Genomic DNA, 21,491 nt, shown 5'->3' with positions numbered 1-21,491 from the left:
CACTGGGATTCACAGGTATGAACCACAGCACCAAGCTTTAGAGTTACACTTTAGAACAACCACAGCCAAACACTGTTTTAGAAAATGCTTTGTCTGGAGCCAGAGTTCACTGTCTCAGATGTGCTTGCAAAATTTTTCATTTGAGTTCTCATACTTCAGAAAGGTCTACTTAAGTCATATCTGTGGGATTTCCAGCTCGACTACGTTTTCATTAAAACGTTAACAGCACAGGGCACTGTTCTGTCCTAAGGAGACCCTGAACACCCTCTCAGTTTCTTCAGTTGTAACTTGGTGCAGCCTTACTTGAACCCGGACTATCACATTTAAGACGCATTTCATTCTGCTTTTCCCACAACTATGACCCCTCTAGATGCTGTTGAAGACTGTAAGACTAGCTGGTGTAAAATCCTCCTCATTGGTATAACTGCTGAGACCTCATCAGATAAAGAGACCTCTGCCCCTCTCCCTGCTTCTCTTACAGACGCGATCACAGTTTAGGAAATGTGACTTGCTTTTCCACTCGTGGACTGCAGGGGGCAGTATGACTTGTGTGAGGACATGGTCTGCAATGTGCTGTATGCTCAGTGTTCTTACTGAGTCATGTGTGAAGTGAATTATGGCTATCTTTTTTAAAAACAACTTTCTGTTTGAGAAGCATATGACAGTAAATTGGTTACATCTGCTGTTTTTGTTGCTTCATAAATTATCTTTTGAAAGAATTTGTTATTATAACATCTTAACTTTTATCCAAGCTCTCATCTTAAGGAGTCTGCCTTCCAATTAAAGGAAGATGGCTTTTCGGGCATTGTCATGCTGAACTTAAGTTCTGTTTTATCATCTCGAAATGCATCAGTAAATATGCTCTTGGTAACAACTTTCCACTGATCCACAGTGACCCACATTGGACAGAGAGAGAGAGAAATGCATTGTGGTAACTTCCTTCAATAGCCCTAAAAACCACGTCTTCTCCTCATGACCGCTATTGTTTTTTATTTATAGGGACCGAGCCCCTTTCATTTTTACTTCAGAGATGGAGTATTTTATTACTGAGGGTGGAAAAAATACACAGCATTTTCAAGACTTTGTGGAGCTTTGCTGCAGAGCTTATAACATTGTCAGGAAACACAGCCAGCTGATCCTGAGCCTTCTGGAAATGGTAAGTCCCTTGGAGAAACAACAACAGTCCCGAGCTTCATTCGTGTCTCCTCCAGTGATCCATTTCTCCTAATGGCTTGGACTTCCCCCAAAGAGCTTTTAAAACAGAAAGGAGTGAGCAACAGAACATGCTTCTTGACAATTTAATGTTAATTCAGCGTTGTCATCTCTGACACTGCCATCATAGCATGCATTCAGGGGAATTCCTGGGTAGTGTTGGCTGAGGTTCAAGGAAAGTCATTTTTGAAATAACATCTTTGATTGCATTGTCCCCTTTCAAAAAACTACCACAAAAATATATTAACATATAATGTCAACTTCATGATGAAGATGAGGCAGACTCATCCTGACTCCCTTGTCTCGATATCTATCTGCCTTTGAACACTTAACCACTATTCAGATTAAGAAATGGAGAGTCAAGAATACAAACTCTGGGGTTGGAGAGATGTCACAGCAATTTAAAAGCACAAACTTCTCTTGCATAGGACCCGAGTTCAGTTCTTAGCACACTCATTGGGTGGCTCCCAAATGCCTATACCTCTAGCTCCAGGGATCTGATACACTCTTCTGCAGCCAACAGTCACCTGCATGCCAATAGGCACACAACTACATACAGATACATACATATGCATTTAATTCAAAGCAAAGTAAGTCTAAAAGTGTGACTGATTAATTAGTGATTGGACAGTAGGCTGATGCATTTAGTGGCATATATCAGGTCTACTAAGCTGTGATCCTATCTTCACTGGGTCACAGAGAACTCCGTGTTTCATACCAGAGTCCACTGCAAAGAGATGAGGAATAGTAACTGTAGAAGGAGCTGCGGGCCTGCTTTTCATCCCGCCCGGCTCCCGCATGGCTAGCTTTGCCCCAAAACTAACAACACACAAATTGTATTCTTTTAATCACTGCCTGGCCCATTATATCTAGCCTCTTCTTGGCTAACTCTCACATTTTGACTAACCCATTTCTAATAATCTGTGTATCACCATGAAGTCGTGGCTTACCCAGAAAGATTCAGCATGTCTGACCTGGCAGCTGGGTCCATGGCGTCTAGCCCCGAGAGGAGAGGCATGGTGTCTCGGGTTGGAGAATCATGGCAACTAACTCACTTCCCTTCTTCCCAGCATTCTGTTCTGTCTACTCCACCCACCTAAGGGCTGGCCTATCAAATGGGCCACGGCAGATTCTTTATTAACCAATGAAATCAACAGATTAACATATGACCTTTCCACATCAAGTCACATAGTAAAAGGGGAAGAAGAACCCAATAAAAATATCTTTTGGAGAAAGATGTGGTGATTTCTTTGAGAACATATATCCAAGGGAATCTGCTGTTGGAGAATAGCGTACCACTTGTCCATCAATGTGTGATTTGGAGTCAGTAAAACACAACAGCCTTGAAGCTTTCAATTTTGCGAATAGTTATTAAGGAGACAAAATTAGTGTTTAGAGATTTTGAATGCCAACTTGAAACTTTAATGGTTCTATTCTTTGGATGTACTTATACTTAACCCTAAATATGTTTTCCTTATTAAATGATGATAATAGCTCTTACAGAATTATAAATACATGACCTAGTAATGAATGCATCATATGGACCAGACATTATTCTAAGATATTCATAGATTAATTTTTATAGCTCTAGTTCATAATTAACATAAAGAACTAATGATAGTCTGCCATATAGTAGAGTTTAGTTAATTAATTCAATAATATGAGATCATGGTTAATTTAATTTAAATACTGTCAGGCTAGGGATAAATTTCAGTAAGGAAAGTGACGACCTAGCACTGCAGACAGTTGGGTGTGAGGGAACACAGACGTAATCCCAGAATCCCAAACAAAAAGGGAGAGGCAGGAGGACCAGAAGTTCAAGGTCATCTTCGGTCACAAAGCAAGCTCGAGGATAATTTGGACCGGATGAAATACTGACTCAAAGTTCAATCAATCAATCAATTAAAAGGTTATTGTCCAATACAGGGTCATACACACATGTGAAGAATTTAAATTTGTATTATTATTGGATAAAGCTGAAGATTCAGTTTCTCAACTTCACTAGTTACTTTTCCACAATTCAGATTTCTTTAATGCGTCCTTCTGTTCTGTTTTTTATTTTTTGTTTGTTTGTCTTTTTGTTTTTCCTGTACTGGGAATTAAACACCAGGCCTCAGGATCATCTCCAAGTTAACTTTCCAACTTCAACCAGTGATTCTTATTTGTTGGTCTGTGTTCTTGATCGAAATTATGTTAGTCTCTACTGCTTTTATAGCTGATTCCATGATACAGAGAAAACTTTATACATACTAAATCCTCAAAATTGCCTTTATTTATATAATAGATATCCAGGCACTATCAATTCTAATGTCCTATTAACCTCAAGTATGATCTAGTTGGATTTTCCAAAGATCTTAATCATGAATCCATGAGCTCTCAAGGACCTACTATGTGTCAGGGACTGTAAGTGATAAGCTAACATATAAAACCCAGAGTCTTAAATTTTTCAGTTGAATAGTAATGATAAAATTTGCATATATAAGTACCAGGTGCCCAGTGTTTCTAAGTGATAATGATGCTATAGAAACTACAGAAAAGGAGGAGTTCCCTTTCCAATGACTGCCTTAACCAGACGCAGATGTTCAGAGCAAAAGCCCATAAGCAGAGTTTTATTGATCTGTTTCTCCAGTGACATTAAATTATGCTGGATGACAATTAAGTGTGATAGGCTAATATGATTGCAGATCACCTCAGTGAAGAGGCACATCTTGTTGAGACTTTTTCTTTTGTTTAAATAAACTTTCTGAATTCCTTTAAAAATACTCATCAAGGTTATTAATCATTAAATAACTTAAATGTTAGGCCAGGCTTCATTGTTTGTGCCTGTAATTCTAGCAGTCAGAAGGCTGAGGCAGAAAAATTATAGCTCCAAGGCTATCTTGTCTCTAACCACAAAAGCAAAAATGTAATATATTTAATTAAAAGGAAATAAAGGGGCTGGAGAGATTGCTCAGTAGTTAAGAGTGCTTGCAAAGGCATTCAGTTCCCAGCACCTGCATCCATCAGCAATTTATCAAGATCTGTGAATCCAGTTCTGAGGAATCTAATGCCTCTTCTGGCCTCCATGGGTACTCACCCACAAATGTGCCTCACACACGCACACACACACACTACATTTTAAAATTTAACATATAGTGCTTTAATCCTGTTTTGAAATAATTTCTCACATAAATAATGAGTCCCACCTGCCTGAGATTTAGTTGAATCTATCTTGACTTTTAGGATAAGGGTGATACATTAGCAGTTGAGGTTGCTCACGCGTGCTATGTAATAATCTTAGATTTAGACTCTTACAGAAACAGAAATAAGAATCAAAGGCAATGCAGACTACTTAATCCCACAGATAAATCCGCACACAACTGCAGTTGTTTCTGTTTCTGGTCATATACTTCCCAGCTCCCCTGCTTTACTCCAGTGTGTATCTTATGGGACTCTTTAGATAAAGTCTTCAGTGACTATTTCAGGACCACACACTCTCTAACTAAAGCTTCCTTTAAAAATTAAAACAAAGCTTAAGTTCGTGAAAACTTGCTTTCTACATACACGTTTAATATGGCTTTCTTCCTCCATTCTGACTCTCATGTTGACATCTTGAAGCACGGTTCAGTGCACTACACCATGACCCAGTTACAAGTTGAGAAATGCTTGGCACAGGTCATCGAGGCTGGGTTCTGTGAATGATCGATACCCAGGATCACAAGGCATGGGCGTTCAGTGGGTTCAATGTGGAGTTAATGACCCATCCTCGGGAGAAAGCATCTTGTTGCCAGATATCTGCAGTGCTTTTGTTTTCTCATGAGGAAAGCAAGGAAAATTTAATCTATGTAATTCCCATCTCGCTTAAAAGCAACATCTGTAGGAGACCCAAGTGTGTTGCTGGCTGAGCTCACTAGCATAAAAGTCTGTATTTCGTCAGCTTTTCTCCCATTAAAGAAAATCAATACCAACTATTATGGAAGACTCTCAAAGAACACAGGGACCATTCAACCAGCTTCAAATGTTTATCACTCCCATTATTATATCAGATATTTCTCAGTGGAAATCTTTCTAGAAGGTAGGGAAGAGGCACTGCTTCCCTGAGCGAAGTTACCAAAATAGAGCAGAGCAGACTTAGTACAATAGAAACAAAAGTGCTGGCCTTAAAGACGAATGACTCATCCATCCAGTGTTTGCGTCTGTTCGTACCTACCCGTTAGAGCTGCCCTCTCCCTTCCCCACTGCCACAGACATCCACTTCACCTGTGCACTCCAGACAAAACCTGTGAACAGACATAGTTCAATAGGAGGAGCCATGGAGCCCTCCATATTCTCCGATATTACCATACTCAAAGAACCTCTGCAAGGAATGGGAAAAACAAAGTGTGGATATGGGACTGTAGTAATAAGGGCGGCGGGGCTGCGTCCCCAGCATCCCGGCTGCCTGGCTAGCTTATGCCTGAAATAACAACACACAAACTGTATTCATTTAATCACTGCTTGGCCCATTTCTATCTAGCCTCCTCTAGGCTAATTCTCACATATTAATTTAGCCCATTTCTAATCATCTGTGTAGCGCCCCTAGGTGCTCTTACTGGGAAGATTCTAGCCTATATCCATCCTGGGTCGGAGCTTCATCGCGCGCGTCTGCCTGGGAGCTGGGAGCATTGCGTCTCTCTGAGGCGTCTGCTCCCTAGAGGAGAGCTGTGGAGTCTGACCTCACTTCCTCTTCCTCCCAGTGTTCTGTTCTGTTTACTCCTCCCACCTATCTTCTAACCAATGAGGGCCAAGCAGTTTCTTTTTATTTAACCAATGACCTTCCTCCATCATGGGACTTGTTACCATCAGTCAGTCACATGATGTAGAGTTGGATTCATCTGGTTTGTCAGAGTCTAAATGTGTCAGCTTGTATAGATACATGATTAGACCGAGATGAATAGACAGACAGACAGACAGATTGTGGGCAGAGGAGAGAGTAAGTATACTATATATCCCCATAGAAAGTATTTGACAGAGTCCTGACTAAGCTATTGTGATTCAGAGAAATGAGAATGAAATGCAGACTCCACAGAAGTCTGTTCATAGCAAGTGGATGATCCTGCAGTAGTTAAAAAGAGAATCCTCCTCAGTTAGTTCACAGAAGTCTCTGGAGTTCCCGGTACTGGAGATAGGATTAAAAGCTAATCTAGATTCCACTTGCCAAGGGAAATATTTCTCTGGGGCAGATTTTTATATTTAGTAGTCAATATTAAATTTGCAAGTAGTGGAGTTTTAAAGCCTAATAACACTCAGTGTTTTTCTAATCACTTATTCACCCATCCATGTAGTCATGATCCATCAGATATTCATTAGATACCAATTACATATATAGCGTCATGCTAAACAACATAAGCAGTCTCAACACTGAGTAAAGGTCTACTTTCCCTTCTCAAAGAACTTCTAATCTGACATGAACAAAACACAATCAGAACTGGAAGATGGTACTTTAAAAGAGGTTGTAAGCAGAGACAGCTCTTTCATTCCCAGCCACCCAGACCCAAATAATCACACAGAAAATATATTAAATACAACACTGCTTGACTGATGACTTACTTACTTAGTTAGCTCTTACATCTTAAAATAACCAATATCTATTATTCTGTATATCACCCCTAGGGTGTGGCCTACCTGTAAGTTTCTGGCGTTAGATCGTCTTTCTACTTCAAAAGCTACATGGTGTCTCCTTGACTCTGCCTCCTCTCTCTCTCTCTCTCTCTCTCTCTCTCTCTCTCTCTCTCTCTCTCTCAGATATAATCCATAGGAATCATCTATTACTTCATCTGTCCTTCACCACAATAGACACATTTCATCCACTATTGATAGGATTAACATCTCATTGCACAAGTGTCTTTATTCTAGGGAAGAACATTTATCATATTAGTCATAGAAGTATTGATAATATCTCTTCCCTTTCCTCCTCCCTCTCCTCTACCCTCTTCCTCATTTTTGTCTTCTACTTCTTAGAAAGAAATAACAATGCAAAAATGTTTTCCTCAAAAATTTGCCTACAAGTAAAAAGAATAAAATCCCTCCACTTTTCAGTTCACTGCAAACAAAATATCTTCTTAAAGATGAGAAAAACCCACAAATTTATCCCTAGTTATTTATTTGATTTAATAATATTTAATGAATATACTTGCCACTTTTGCAGAAAAATATTGTGTTTGTAGAGAGTGAGCTGTAGAATCAGAGATGTGGCTTTCATACTATGTCCTGCACCTCTGACCTAGACATATAACCCAACTCTTCTGCAGCACAGCCTTGTGCTCTTGAAACAAATATTATGTGCATTTTGTGAACCACCGTATGATGGAAAAGATTTAGATTCTCTACAAACATGTCTGGTAATTCTGTGCTCCTTTAAATGTGAGAAAATGGAGGCTTAAGAGAGTCTAAGGAACTTTCTCAAAATTGCTCAGATTTTAAATGGTGGGCCCAAAAGTTCAGACAAAGGATTGATCATGTGGTCATGTTTTCTTCACTGATTTATGATGAGAATGCAATGGAATTATTACTGTGCAAATACTTTACCAACTGTAATGGGTCTTTATGTTATTGCTGTTTATCCCCACCACTTTCTAAGAGAGGTCTAAAAGCGTGAAATTATGTCCATTCATGCAGACAAAATGAAAGGCATATTAAAACAAATGTAAATGTTTGCATAATTATCAACAGAGTGAGATGCATAAGCTTGATTTTTGTCTGCATTTATTCTTTAATTTTTGATTTTGGGTTCTGTTGAAATGAAGATGCTGCACGCAGGACTGCCTGAGCTAAGTGGAACTGAAGACCTGAAATATGTGTATAACAATCTGCGTCCACAAGACACAGACCTGGAGGCCACAAGTCATTTTACCAAGTAAGATCAGCTGCAAATGTGTATGGATGTTCATGTGTGTTGACATATGCTCTACTTTTGAGGTGATCTTGGGTTAGCTACTCATTGATAGGAAGCTCACATATCTAGAACCGTCTGGGTCCCCATTTTCAGAAAACAAAAGCAGAGAAGTACGTATGTCTATAAGCAGAAGGCCTTAGCTGGTGTCTCCACAGATGCCAGTGTTTGCTAACCAGCTTCTTTGTCTAGCAGATTGCTCAATAAGAGGTCACTGCAAAGAGCAAGGGCTGACATAAATAAATTGGTTGTTCTACTTGAACTCTGTCCAGAAAAACAATTTGGGAAAAGAGATTTATGAAGAGAAACAAGCCTGCTACTTTCATCTACAAAACAATACAAATATTGGGATATTTAGTCAAAGACCTGTGACTGTCATCTAGCTTTAATCTATTTTTCATTAAGCAAGCCTGAGAAACACTTGTGTACTTCAAGGTGAGACTCTCACCAGAATGCAGAGAATATCAGTTAGACTCCACGGCTCTGGACAAAGGACAGTGATTTTGATAATGGAACACCCTACAGGGATTTTTTTTCTTTCTGAATGGGGAGTATAATTCTCAGACTATTTCAAGTACTCAGGAAATGTCAACTGTAGTTATCCCTGTGCACAGTTCAAGGGATGCAAACAGAACTCTTTCTTGCCTGTGACTCTTCAGAGTGACTCTTACTTGAATCTCTTAATCATTTTCAACACAGATTGCATTATTTTTCACTAGAACGTGCTCTTTGGAAGAAACATCAGCAAAATTAAAGCCCTTCCTGGGTTTGAATTTCCTCCCCCATTTTTATACCGTACAATAAAGAACATCTCCTCAATGCAGGGGGCAGTGAAGCTTCCACCAGGCAGAACCTCACTCGCATCAGGAACTTCTTTCTCATGAACTTCAGCAGACAGACAGCAGGCCTCGCAGTGGAATTTAAGGCCAGTGACAGAATCAAAGAATGACAGACTGGGAGGATCCTTGATTGCTGATTTTGACAGTAAACATTCAAAGGAGAAACCCCAGATGCAGAGGATTAAGGGTCCTCCCTATCACCCTCAGAAACAAGAAGACCTCATATCTAGCTCTCAACTTTCTGTTCCAGTATCTTTCCAGGAGCCAGTCCTGGAAACTAGATAATATTACTAAGTAACACTAAGCAGAGAGCCTGTTAAGATGAGGGCTTTTCCTGCTACCTGTTTATTATTTTTGTAATATGCCATTAGAGATCCATTAGGAAAGACGGGTAGGAGTCCTCGTTTGCTTGGTTTTTCACTCTTTAAAAAATATCCTCAGCTCAGGAGACTCAGACAGGAGAACTGCCTTGAATTCAAAGTTAGCTTAGATTTTATAATTACTTCCAGATGAGCCTGGCTACAGTGAAAGACCCTGTCTCAAAGCAGCAACAACTAAACTAAATAATCTCTTAATTAAATACACACACATAAAACAAAATCACAAATATTTAATAATGACTATGACTAGTCACTAGCTTTATGGCATAAGTAGCATAGCCCCTTGGTTTCAGGGTCCAAGAGATCTCAAGTTATCTCAGCTTATTTGGGTATTTATGGCACAGCAGTTGATGACTAGGCCTTCCTATCACATAGGTGTATAGATACTAAAGTAGAGATAACAGTAGCAGGCCCTGGTCTAGGAAAACTATGGACAGACTCCATTAGCCAGAGTCCCATCTTGTCCATCTCTTGGTCTGTAAAGGCCATGTGATCTTGTGTATGAATGATCTTCCCAAAGTCAGTTCATTGCCTCTGTCCATTTCAAAGGGACAGGCCCAAGTACAGGAAGCAGGTTCAATCCTGAAACCTCAGGGCAGTGGGCTTATTTTTCTGACCCAGTTCTGTACCTCTGCCAAGGCAATTGCACAGGTGCAGATGCTCTTCTTTCTAAACTGAATTTTCTTCTACCGCTTTGTAGAGAAACAGGTTTAGACTCGCACTCTGTTGCAGGATTAAGCAGCATCTAATTATGTAAAATGGAAAAAAATCATCTCTGTGTTTAAGAACTCTTCATCCTACCATTACCTTTCTCTTCCTTTATACCCTTCTAATCTGAGTAGCTCTGTCAAACTTACTCATCCCTCTCTATTACCCCCAAAAGCAAATTTCCAGGACAGATAATTTTCAAGACGTAACGTTCATCCTATAGTTATCTATTTAACTCATATATAAATCACAAAATTTTAGAGGAGGCATGTGACCTTACTTTCGATCCTACTATAATATCAGATTCTAGACAACTAATAGATCACCCATGAAGCCTTGTTATTCAGCACTCATTAATCTTTCTTCTCATGACAATACAGGATAAGCTCTTTTATGTACGATTTATTGCAATTACATTTTGTCTTGCATAATTTCATCCTAATTAATATTTTGGTTGGTTATATCAATTTCTCCCAAGTAAAGCAGGACAGGTGGTATATTCCAACTTGCCCATTCCTAACAAGATCTGAATGTGGAGCAAGCCCTATCTGAGGAAATGTACAACTGAAGCACCCAAGTACAACCAAGAATATGGAAGACATTTAACAATAAGCTGACACCCACAGTAGAGCTTCTTATCCATCAGGCCCTGTTGTAAATGTTTTTCATTACCTTCATTGTCATAAAAACACTGTGAAATAGTAAATTTCCTAACTACATATTTAGATTAAGAAAGCAAAACCCAAGAGAAATGAAACACATTGCAAAACATCATTAACAAGAGGCACAGTCATGTGATGGCTAGGATGTGGAGCATCAGCCAGGAGTCTGTAGGCTTAAGGTCATCTCTTCCTCAAGCAGGTCCTCAGATACCTATCAGTTCATAATCCAGGTCGTGGTTTAATCAAAATGTCCTTCACCCTTTGGCAGGCACTAATCCTCACATCGGAATTCACCTAATCACAGCAAAAATAGAAACACTTCCCCCATAATAGTATCTCCACCCACACTAAGAGCTCCTTGGATTTTTTGGGTGAAATCTACTGTAAATCCTGCCTTTGGAGACTCAGGTGGGATCCTCTGCAGTGGAGACTCAGGTGGGATCCTCTGCAGTGGAGACTCAGGTAGGATGCTCTGCAGTGGAGACTCAGGGAAAGTTCCTCTGCAGTGACTTCTCAGAAATCACTTTCCTTCTTGTCTCATTTTTGGCCCATTCCCAGATAGATTGAAATGGTGTCTCTATTTCCTTCTTAGCAAAATCTCCCTTGAGATTCACTCTTTCTTAATCCTCAAGAGTCTTGCTAGCATATATTATCCTAAGATTTCAGCAGCACACCTTTTTATTTTTAGATCTGATGTGTCTGTTCAGATCTTCTTCAGGTTCTTTGTCCAGGATGAACAACTCAGGGATATTGCTTCATTCTCATTTTATCTAGCACAAAGCAAAACTTGATACCGAAGGTCCAGAAACATCTATCATTTGTGCCTGTGTTTCTTTACAATACAAAAAAGAGACTGTTTCTTATGATCTATTATTTGAATATTTTGAATTTCTAAAATATACATTATTTCTTCTTTTAATCCTTAAACAATGAATAGAGTAGGTTTAAAATCTAGGTCAATTATAAATGATAATGCAACTTAGGCAGAGCATTTGGGTTTTAAATAAATGGTAGGAATTATATGTACCTTTTTACAATCATCTTTGAGTACTCAAAACATATTTGGTCCAGAATTTTCCAAAAATAGCCAGATCCAAAGATGGTCAAATCTCTTATGGAACGTGACATATTGAGTATACATGACCTATGATATCCTCTTATTTTCCCCTGGTCATCTCTAGATTGCTTTTATAGTAATACAATAAAAATATAGTCTTACATTATAATATATTGATTCATATATAAATACTTTTATACTAATACAATGGAAATGGTACATAATCTACTGTGTTACTCAGAGGCTGATGGCAATAAGGAAAAGTCTGTCTATGTTCTGTACAGAAAAGTTTTTTTTCAAAGTATTTTTAGCCCATGGTTAGTTGAACTTGTAGCTTTGGAGGTCACAGATAGAAATATTCAAGTGCACTTTTGTATAAAACATATTGTCCTCTTTAGCTGTGTCCTCTAACATCACATGGATTTTAGAAGTTAAAAAGGAAATGTGTACTCACAGATAAAGAAGCAAGTTCTGTAATGAACCCATCATGGATATTTGGTGCTTTAGTAGAGATCATTAAACACACACACACACACCTTAATTACACATTGTACATTGTATTTGAAAAAGATACATATAGTCTCTCTATTTACATCCTTTTATTCTCTTCCTTTGTTCTGCGATTCGCAAAACCTTTTGTGCTGATGCTTATTCTGAAGTAATTACCAAGTTCCAGATAAAAATAAGACAAGAGAATCCTCCTACTCACTGTCACCAGGATCACAGCTGGGGTGCGTGAGTGAGGATTGAGCCGTGTGAGATGTGCCATTATGTTCACCCTAAGTTCCTACATCCTGGCTACACTGTTAGCACCAGGAAGCTCCCCTTTCAACCCTGCCTGAGACTTGAAAGCCAGCACTGGTTCCATCTATCTGAAGGTACTGAGCAGCCCAGATTGCTTCCTTACCCCAGGGTGTGTGCATTCAGGTCAAGAGCTGATTGTAAGTATTTCAGAGGATGTTACATGCTGTGAAACTCTGAAATTGATATTGTAATTAGTGGTACAGAGAGGAAAAGAAAAATAAAACTCGCTTGCTGGCCCTCAAGGTTTCTTTGCATCACTCCCAATGCCGCTCTTTTCCCTACTTCTCTTGTACCACTTCTTGAGGAGGAGCACAGCTGAATGGAATCAAAGTGTCATGACTCAGGCCCCTACAAATTGCTGCTTTCCTGGACCATCTCTGTGAAGCCCACTGCTAGGCAACAAAGAAACCATCCATTAAAATCCCGTCCAAACGGGTTATTTCAGAATTTTCAATCATCCTCAACCCTCTGGTTTGCTGTCCTTAGAAACAGATAACCTTCTCCACAGATGGACCAGAATGATAAGTATAGATTCCACCACCCACCTCTCCTCCCACATCTAAATGGTGCTTTTCACATCATCCCTTTCCCTCTCCAAAAGTGAGAGGAAAATTGTCCATAGATGCCCAGGGACCCTTTTGGCCTGCCATGCAGATTCTGTAATTCAGACAACATACATTCTACCATTATTTAGCTAAAAGCTAACTTGAAGCAATGCAAAACATCAAACTTAAAAGAAAAAAGTCTGGCATTTAAAAGATACACGACACAAAAAGATACATGAAAGGCACAAACTCAAACAGTAAGCCAACAATGTCAGAGACCAACAGGTCCTATCTAGTCTCAACTGAAACAGGCCTGCTTTGTTTATCTTGCTCATCATGAGCTACACCCTACTTCCACTTTCCTGACATTGTGTGGTATGAGTTAGGGAGATGCTTGGCTCACTTACATACCTGTCTTTCTTTGTCCTTGCTGGATGGGTCCTTCATAAGAGTTTCTGTGGAGCTTGTTGCTTGAGTCTTGTCCTGAGCACCATTGTATTGGAGGAGGCCACTTGTTGGTTCCTGGATGCCCTGCTAACTTAGACCCGAAATAATCACACAGAAACTGTATTAATTAAATCATGGCTTGGCCCATCAGCTCTAGCTTCTTTTTTTTTTTTTTATTTTTCGAGACAGGGTTTCTCCATAGATTTTTTTTTTTTTTTGGTTTCTGTCCTGAAACTAGCTCTTGGACCAAGCTGGCCTCTAACTCACAGAGATCCACCTGCCTCTGCCTCCCGAGTGCGGGGATTAAAGGTGTGCGCCACCCCCGCCCAGCTAGCTCTAGCTTCTTATTGGGTAACTCTTACATCTGAATTTAACCCATTTCTGTTCATCTGTGAATGGCCACATGGCTGTGGCTTTCTGGCTAAAGTTCCAGCATCTGTCTCAGGAGGAGGATCCATGGCATCTTCCTATTCCACCCTTCTTTCTCCCAGCATACAGCCTATCTTTCCCGGCCTAGTTCTATTCTTCCCTGCCATAGGCTCAAAGCAGTTCTTTATTCATTAACCAATAAAAGCAACACATAGACAGAAGGACCTCCCACACCACCCTGTCAAAGAACAGCCCAGAGTTTTTTCTCTCAAGTTAGCACTTTGGAGAAAAGCCCAAGGAGAGGCCATTGAGTAGACAAAATGTAGTGGCTCCAAAAGAGATGATTCTGAAGAAGTTGGAATTGTTGACAGCCCTTAGGGAGTGTGCACCTAAACTCACATCTTAGCCACAGTACCTGGAGCCACCCACAGCTACAGACATAGCACAGGGAATCCTGTGTCCCTCTCCTTCTCATTTATATCTCATGGCCAAATAACAAGACAAGACCGCACACTCAAAGGCATCCGAACATAGTCCTGTGCTTTTGTAGCTGTCCAGGACTGAGCAAAGGAATGCTGTGTGGGGTAGCAAATGTCTGGACTCCCTTATCATTACATTAAAATTGTTTAGTGTCTTACAAACTGCCACATTATAAACTGTTCTATTCCAAAAATAAGGCTCAAAGTCACCTTTATCTTAGCTTCACCACCTACACCTACAGACACAAACACTCACTCACAGGGAGCAGAAAGGATTTGGAGGAAGTAACAACCAAGGCACTCCATGTTTCTTAAATCTAGAAAATGAATTTAAAGAATGTGCTCAGAATGCCTTTTATCATTATGAAAGTCCTTCATGGCTTTTTAATCTTATTAAAACTCAAACCACACTAATTTTGTGAATCCTTGTGTTTTTTTTCCTTTTTTTTTAACATGGCAGTATAACAGCTTTTACAATGTGTACTTCCCCCCTCTGTTGACCAGCCCCATTCAATATGATGTGTGATAACTTAGTTGCTGGTATAAATACCTGCAATAGGAATATTTATGACAATTTGCCCAGTTTGCCTAAATATCAAGTCAGGATAAAATGAGCTGTTGAGTAATAAAAATGGTATTTGGAATTTTGTGGAATACTCTGAGTCTAAAGGTTAAATGCATTTGAAAAGTTTAATGCACCTACTAAAGGTACCAAAACTCATAAGTGAAAAAAGAAGTATCTCAGACAACTGTGGTCCATGGTTGCTCTGTGCTTCAGTTCACAGGCAACAAAGTTCTGAGCCTGTGCAATTTACAGAGCTGCCTAGTCTAGTGTAGCAAGCAACCACATGAAAGGAACTTACCACCAATTCTAAATTCATTTTTCATATGTTAAAGAGTTGCATAGCTTCCATATAGTACCATATATTGCCATGGAATCTTCTCTACTGTTGCATGTTAAGATTTATTTTCCTGTTGAACATAACAATTAATTGCAATATCGACAGTAAAGTAACCTGGCACTGAAGATATGGTTCATGCTGTCCTTTTACGGGTATACTACTCTATAATCGGAGTAGGCCATCACCCGTCTCCTGGGTTCCTCACTCTATTTGCTCAGATCTTACCAGTTTTTACAAAGGTGTCACCATGAGAAGTTACAATAATAAGCTTTTCACAGCTGAGCCTGAGGAGTCTGATGTTCTTGTTTATATTCAGTCAGGAGCCTCTTGTGACATTTACTTAGGATTCCCCAACTCTGTGGCATTCATTCTGAAGACCTGAAACTTCAAGTTGGGAAACAGTGAAGACATTTAAGAAGACTTTCTATGTCCTCGGTGAAAGATTGTCTTCTATATGTGACAGGGGATTGTCATCCAGGAAATCTCAGCACTGAGCTTGCCTAAATACAACATCAACATGAGAACACCAACTGACATGCTAGTGTGGGCGGGGGAACTCTCATAGCTTTACTCCTAGTAAAACTAGAAGTGAGGCATGGATAGTGAGAGAGGAGGAGTCAGTCTTCTTCAGGGATAAGTCCTGATTCGTTATTCAGTCCCAGGAGGTCAGCCCTGAACACATATAAGAAACACTGAATGAATTCAGTACGTTCGATTGATAAACTTAGATACATATATATGTCACAATAATACATAAAGAATAAAAGGCCATGAATTTGGAAGAGAATGGGGATTTGTGGGGAAAGAATTAGAGGGAGGAGAGAGGGGGTGACATAAACATAGTGCTCGTATATTAACTTCTCAAAAAATAAAATTAAAAGATTTTTAAAATCAAGGGTACATAAGAAAAGGGGGAGAGAGAAGGCAGAAGATGAAGAGAAGGAGGGCACAGATGCAGCACCAACAGAGAGCTCTAGCCTCTCTAATGGTCTTGTAATAGCCTTCTTCCAGGACCTGAGGAGAATTGCCAAGACTTAGATTCTACCAAACCAATAATTTACACAATTGATTCCTCTTGTTTCTTTGCCATGGGCAGTTAGCTAAGTTTTGGACTCATAAGCAATCACTTCCCTATGTATTTCGTAGTAGTGGTAATGTTGCACACTAACATACTACTTCTAATGATTTGTGTTACCTCTGCTGATCCCTGAGTCATAGCATGCTCTAATCCCCAAGTAGATTCTCTAGATGCAAGGACTTGGGCTCCTAGCCATTAGGAGAGGTGTTAAGTTTGTAAGCAGAGGTACTGAGCTCAGTGGGAACAAAGCTGACTTTTCTTCAACAGGTGATTTTTGCAACATGCAACTATGCCAAATAATATGAAAAAGAAATCCTGTGTGTAGCTCCTACTGTCCTGACTATGCTGGGCAAATATAAATGCTTGCTAGCGTCAGTGTCTCCAGATTCTTGGAAAGACCATTATAAGGAAAATATCCACATGCTCATGGTCATGCTTCCCAAGATATGTGGGCAACTTGTCAAGTCCATAAGAATTAAAACAACATACCTCATCCTATTCAAAGGAAAAAACATAAAATTTGTGTTTCACATGTACACAAATCCTTTGCACACATGTGCAACTCATTATTACAAGTTCTCTTTGACACATCTTGATGTTGAGTTTTCACAAGTAGAAGTGTTACCAGCAATCAGAAGCCTGAAGTCAGAGGAGGAGTAGATCAGAGTCAGCCTGAGCTACAGCAAGATATGTTGTGGGTAAAATGTGTAGGAAGGTGTCTTTGATCACACGTGCAGAATGCATTTGCAATGATTGTTTGTTGAATACATGCTTTAAATTCTGTGTGTGCTTGCTGAGTGTATGAATGCGCATCCTGTGTGTGCAGAGGCCAGAAGACTGTGTCAGATCCCCAGAACTGTAGTTACAAGCTGTTGGAAGTTACCTGGTGTGGGTTTGTTCTGGAAACAAACTCGGGTCCTCTGTAAAAGTAGCCATCTCTCTTAATTACTGTTCCTATAGAACATAGTTTTAAATAACACCATTTTGATTAAAATATATGTTTGAATATTTTTGACATATATAATATATATCAATATATTTTATCATGTATAATATATTTGACATATATATATAATAAAATAGGAATTGTGTGATGATACACTTTATAAATAGAAGTATAAAAAAGTGCTAGCCAGACATTTAAGAAGTTACAAATTGAATGCTGGATTATTGCTTTTCCTCATGGAATAAAGAAATTGCGACAGAGCTGCATCAATTTTTCATTCCCTGTGAACTGCTGAGCAGCTCAGAAAGCTGGACGATCAGCATCCCAATTTAAAAACACTGATGCAGTAACGTGTTTATTTCTCACACCAGAACCCCTGCAATGAAACGAAGCCTACAGTTTAGATGAGGGGCAAATTTGTTCCTGGTGCGTTTGAGTCACGTGAAACCCTTCTGTTTTTAATGATACAATTACAATGTAAGGAGAAGCCTAAAGAGTGACTCCTACAGAGTCCTCACAGACAATCTGCGCAGAAAGATTTCCCGGAGATTATCAGAGGACCTGCTCAGGAAAACATATATTCTATCAAGTTACCAAAGCACATAAATAATTTAAACTGTGAAAAGAAACATGCTCATGTGGAAATTCCCCAGGGTTGCTTGAGGGCCTTACACATCACTCCGGCCCACACCCTGAAGGTAACACTCCCCAGGGGCCACTCTGGCTCTTATGCAGTGAAAAAGTTTTTCCTGGTGTATGTAAATGTGAATGCACAATTATGTCATTTGCACTGGAGAGGAGACTCGATCAGTAAAGCACTTTCATCTGAGCATAAGGACTTGAGTTTCTATCCACCGCATCCCTGTAAAAGCTGGTTGTGGTAGTATGAAATTGTAATCCAAGCACCAGGGAGGCAGAGCCAGGAAAATAATTTTTAGGCCTGTGGTCAAGCTAGGATGCCAAATTGGTAAGACCCTATGTTCAGTGAGACACGGGTCACAAAAGGTTGAAAACAACTGAAGACATCCATTGTCTGACCTTCATACACACATATAGATATGCACACACATATTCATGTATACCACACATGTACAAATATGCACAATGTGCATTTTCATGTATACAACATACATATACATATATATATACATATACCACACATGTGTAAATATATAATATTTAATTTTAAAAGAAATTTCCATTGTTCTAGAAGTGGCAGTGAAGACCAGAGCCAGAGATCCAGCATCTGCCCATGCGTACATGGCTGGGGCATTTTTGGAGGTGGTTGCTTCTGAGGAGAAGAAACTTAAACTATTAATATACAACATTATGTGAAATTACACATTTACTGTGAAATAGAATACAGAGTATAAGCATTTTAAGATAGAACGTATTGGATATGATGCCAATATGCTTGCAATCCCAGCACTCTGGAGGCTGAAGCAAGAAGATCTCAAGTTTCAGGTCAGTTTAGGGTCCCCAAAACAGACATAACAATCAATCAAACAAGCAAAAAGACAGGGTCTAAGGTTTAAGAAATTTTGTGATTATTGATCTCTTAAGGAAGCGGGAAAATATTTGTTAGGATTTTTTTTTCTGCCTACAGGCATTCCTGAGTAAAAATCACAGACTGAACATTTTTCAGCTTTTTCCACACCAGGGAAATCCACACTAAAGCTAGTAGATTATTTTCCTTGGTAAGACAAAATTGAAAGTTTCTTTTTCTCATTATTAAAAATTCATAAACAGAATTGAAACTTGGGAATCAGTGAAATATGAATGGAACTCTTTGGTTACTGTTTTCTAGATTACATTATTTTTTGGTTGCATTAACTCTCTCTTGGATTTTGTTTTCATGCAAAAAGAAAATAATTTTACTGCCTTTCTGGAGGATAATAAGATTATCATGAAGCATTTAGTGAGGTACTTGCCAAAGGACATAGACTTTCTGAGGGCTAAACTCTGATTGGCTCTATCATCCATGTGCCCCAGTGCACAGAGCTGTGCCTAGCAGGGGAGTTAGACGTTCTTTATCAAGAGTGCCTGGGGATTTTCTCAGAGCTGGGATTCTTCTGTCTGTAGCTTTGGATCTTTATTATAAAAAGTATTCTGAATAAAGGTTAGAGACATAGTTCAGTAGTAGAATGCCTGTCTCACATTCATGTAGGAATTCCTATTGCCAGTAGCCTTTAAGTTACTCGCCCACTTGGGCGTGGCCTCTTATACTATTTATGCCAGTTTAAAATGTGCGCCAGGCCTCTTTTCCTGCTGTGGGATTCGGTTGCTGTTCTTCGTTCCAGCAAAGGACTGTGATTTGTGAGTCTACCACTAAAGAAATAATCCTCTATTATTCTCAATTCTGAGCTGGTGTGGGATTTCTTTTAAGCGTCCTTCTTCACATTCATGTGTCCCTCCCCCCACTATAGAGACATAGTTCAGTAGTAGAATGCCTGCCTCACATGCATGAGGCCCCCCACTATTACCCAAGCCAAAAAGTCATTCTACATATTCCTGCTAACAGTGTTATTAAAAAAAATGTCCTAGAGCTGTACCCTGGGTATGTGTGTTTGTGGATAGACAGACAGACAGATGGATGTTGGATAGATAGATGGATGATGGATAGATGGATAGATAGATACATGGATGGATGGATGGATGGATGGATGGATGGATGGATGGGTGGTAGTTAGATATCGTTGTTATCTGATATATCAGACCTAAGATGCTCTGAAAACAACCTCCTGGATGGGTAATATTTAATGGCAATCTGTAATATGGTGACTGTAAGAAGAGGTGGATATGAGTGAAAATTTCCTTAAAAACATAGGGCAGGGAGCTAAAGTGTAGCTCTCTAGTGGAGAGCACTTATTGCTCTTCCAGAGGACCCAAGTTCAGATCTGGAGGCGCACTACTACCTGTAAGTCCTACTCCAGGTGATTTCCAAGGGCACCTACATACACAAGGCACACATGTACATATTAAAGAAAGCAAAAGACACTCACAGTGCCCCACTTTTCCTAAGATTTTTAACCCTTGGAGAATGAGAAAGCAGAGCACATGTGGGCAGAGCTTGCAGGTGGGAAGTGAGTGCATTAGAATTTACAATGATGGTTCAAGGTCGCTGCTCTGTGAGGGCTGAGTGCACAGCCTCCCTCCACCCCAGCACATCAGAGTGCTCAGTAAGCATTTGCTGGATTGATGAGCCGATGAATATTCATAAATAATGACTGGTAATATACTCATGCTATTGCTATGATTTTCCTGTCTTTAGAGTCAATACTCTCTACTACAGCATAGATTCACAAATTTATAAGTTCCAAGAATATCATGAAAAATATTGAACAGCGTGAAAATGAGTAATGGGGATCAGGGCTGTATTTCAACAATTTTAGCAAATTTTAACATCGATTTATGCATAATGATGAGAAAAACTTAAACTTCTGTAAAAGGAGCTAGAGACCATAAAAGATAAATGAGTCTGAATATTTCTAAAGTCAGGGGAGATTATTAAACATGGTTGAAGTACATTGTTACCATCGAGGACCTGATGGACTGATTCTAAAGGGGATTTTGTATGATAATGTTGATGCATGCCAACTCAGAAATTTCATGTTTGATTTTATCTATTCATGTCACAAACCATTAGCAAGTTCACAATGGAAGGAAATGTAGATAAATATCATACTTCTAAAAGTGAAAAATTTTAAGCATTCCCATTGCCAGGGGAAACATGAAGCCTCCTCACTCATAGTGAAACTATGTGTTAGTGCCCCTTTCCTGTTGAACTGGGGAACAATTAAAGCAATTCCAAGGGATTAACAAGAACCTGATTTCAGATAAGAGTTTGGATAAATGATTACAAGATAAATGTTCAAACAACCACTAAGAAATTAAACTGAAAGCCTTATTTGTAACCTCAATGGAAAGTGGAAATTTAACAAAATCTAGAAGCATTTAGAAATCTTTACCATATAGAAAGCAAAAAAATTTCATTCATATCCAGTGTAAAATTGTACAGTACACACACACTAAAAATGGACTGAGTTCCCAAGGTCCAGAAGAAGAGCAGAAGGAGGGAGAAAATTAGCAAGGAAGTCAGGACTGCAAGGGGTGCATCCACCCACGGAGACAGAGACGGAGGAACTGATCTAAT

The 21,491-nt window shown here is 39.4% G+C and overlaps 1 protein-coding gene across 3 annotated transcripts in view; it reads left to right on the top strand.

Annotated features, from left to right (window-relative positions):
- Pik3c2g (phosphatidylinositol-4-phosphate 3-kinase catalytic subunit type 2 gamma) overlaps positions 1–21,491 on the top strand; it is a 309,971-nt gene that overhangs the window by 218,343 nt on the left and 70,137 nt on the right. For all 3 annotated transcript variants that reach the window (XM_075981920.1, XM_075981919.1, XM_075981918.1), the window contains 2 exons: positions 1,000–1,156; positions 7,977–8,086. In XM_075981920.1, coding sequence (XP_075838035.1) covers positions 1,000–1,156; positions 7,977–8,086 — 267 coding nt within the window. The remainder of the gene's footprint in view (positions 1–999; positions 1,157–7,976; positions 8,087–21,491) is intronic.

This window comes from Microtus pennsylvanicus, chromosome 8, assembly GCF_037038515.1.
Source record: "Microtus pennsylvanicus isolate mMicPen1 chromosome 8, mMicPen1.hap1, whole genome shotgun sequence".
NCBI classification, from domain to species: domain Eukaryota; kingdom Metazoa; phylum Chordata; class Mammalia; order Rodentia; family Cricetidae; genus Microtus; species Microtus pennsylvanicus.
This window is presented reverse-complemented; position numbering and strand designations above follow the sequence as displayed.